General features: G+C 39.8%; 1 protein-coding gene across 1 annotated transcript in view; it reads right to left on the reverse strand.

The window, feature by feature from the left end:
• Positions 1-47, reverse strand: part of GSTUM_00000039001 (uncharacterized protein) — a gene marked incomplete at both ends in the record, with an annotated part of 206 nt that extends 159 nt beyond the window's left edge. Inside the window, one exon of the mRNA XM_002835286.1 lies at positions 21-47. Within this exon, the coding sequence (XP_002835332.1) occupies positions 21-47 (27 nt within the window). The remainder of the gene's footprint in view (positions 1-20) is intronic.
• Between the last annotated feature and the right edge of the window lie 1,334 nt (positions 48-1,381).

The following is a 1,381-nucleotide window of genomic DNA, read 5'->3' on the forward strand; positions in this document are numbered from 1 at the left end:
TCCATTGTTTTTCGTCGTACTAAATATTTCCATCTTTCCATTGGCATAAACCTAGAGCAATTCCTTTCATCTCCTTTTTTCCTTCCTTCAATGCTTCTCTTATTGCTTGAATTGTTTTGTCTCTTTCGTTTGCGTTCTCAATTTCCCTTTTCTCAGTTGAGGTGAATTGCATAATCTCCATTGCCTCGAAGTAGGTTTTTGGTAAAAGTGTTGGTGTTTTTTGTCTGATTCTTTCATCTTCTTTGGTTTGTCACTTACAATCCTTGTCAGAGCATCTGGCTTTCTACTCTCTTTGGCTGATCGGTATTTGATTTTGAAGTTGTATTTGCTAAGGTGTTCCCTCTACCTTATCTGGAGGTCGTTCAGTTCTTTCGTAGTCATGAACGGGACCAGATTCTTATGGTCGGTTAGAACTCGGACTGGATGGTTATTGTTCAAAACATATCTCCTCCATTCCTTTAATGCTTGAACTATTGCTAATATTTCTTTGTTCGCAATGTTGAAGTTGCACTCCGTGGGTGTCATTGTCTTGGATCGGTAAGATACTGGCGTCCATTTTCCGTCTTCGCATTGTTGTGATAGTATGCCTGAGCACACATATTTTGAGGCGTCCGTTTCGATCATTGTTCTTCAGGTTGGGTCGAAATAAACCAGTATGGGTGCCAATATTAGATGCGTTCATATTGCATCATATGCTTTCTGTTCTCTCTCTCCCCATTCCCATTTCATGTCTTTCTTTGTTAGGTTATAGAGTGATTTTGCAAGCCTGCTAAATCCCTCTATGAACATTCGATAAAAGTTGCAGAATCCCATAAAGCATTGAACCTCTGTTTTGCTGTTCGGTTTGGTCCAATCCCATATTGCTGCTGTTTTGACTTGGTCGACCTTGACCCCACTTCGATTGATGATAAATCTGAGGTATTCTGTTTCCTCTTTGTGGAATTCGCATTTTGTTGGTTTGATCTTCATTCCGGATCCTTATATTGCAGCCATGATATTGCTAATATCCTTCTGGTATTGTTGCATGTTTTGCGAGTAGATGAGTACATCGTCCAAGTATATGATACAACATATGTTGAGGTACTTATTGGGTACCTTGTTGATCCACCTTTGGAATGAAGCCGGTGCATTGATTAGCCCGAAAGGCATAATCAAGTATTCGAATATTCTATATCTTGAGGTGAATGTAGTTTTCCATTCGTCTCCTGCCATGATGCGTATATTGTAGTATGCATCCTTGATATCAAGTTTGGTGAAGTATTTTGCTGACCGTAGTCTGTCCAATGCCTCTCCAATTAAGGGTAGTGGATATCGATCTTTCTTGGTAACTGAATTGAGGGCTCTGTAGTCCACACAGAGTCTTATTTTCCCATCTTTCTTT

The sequence above is a fragment of the Tuber melanosporum genome (assembly GCF_000151645.1).
Source record: "Tuber melanosporum whole genome shotgun sequence assembly, scaffold_102, strain Mel28".
NCBI classification, from domain to species: Eukaryota; Fungi; Ascomycota; class Pezizomycetes; order Pezizales; family Tuberaceae; genus Tuber; species Tuber melanosporum.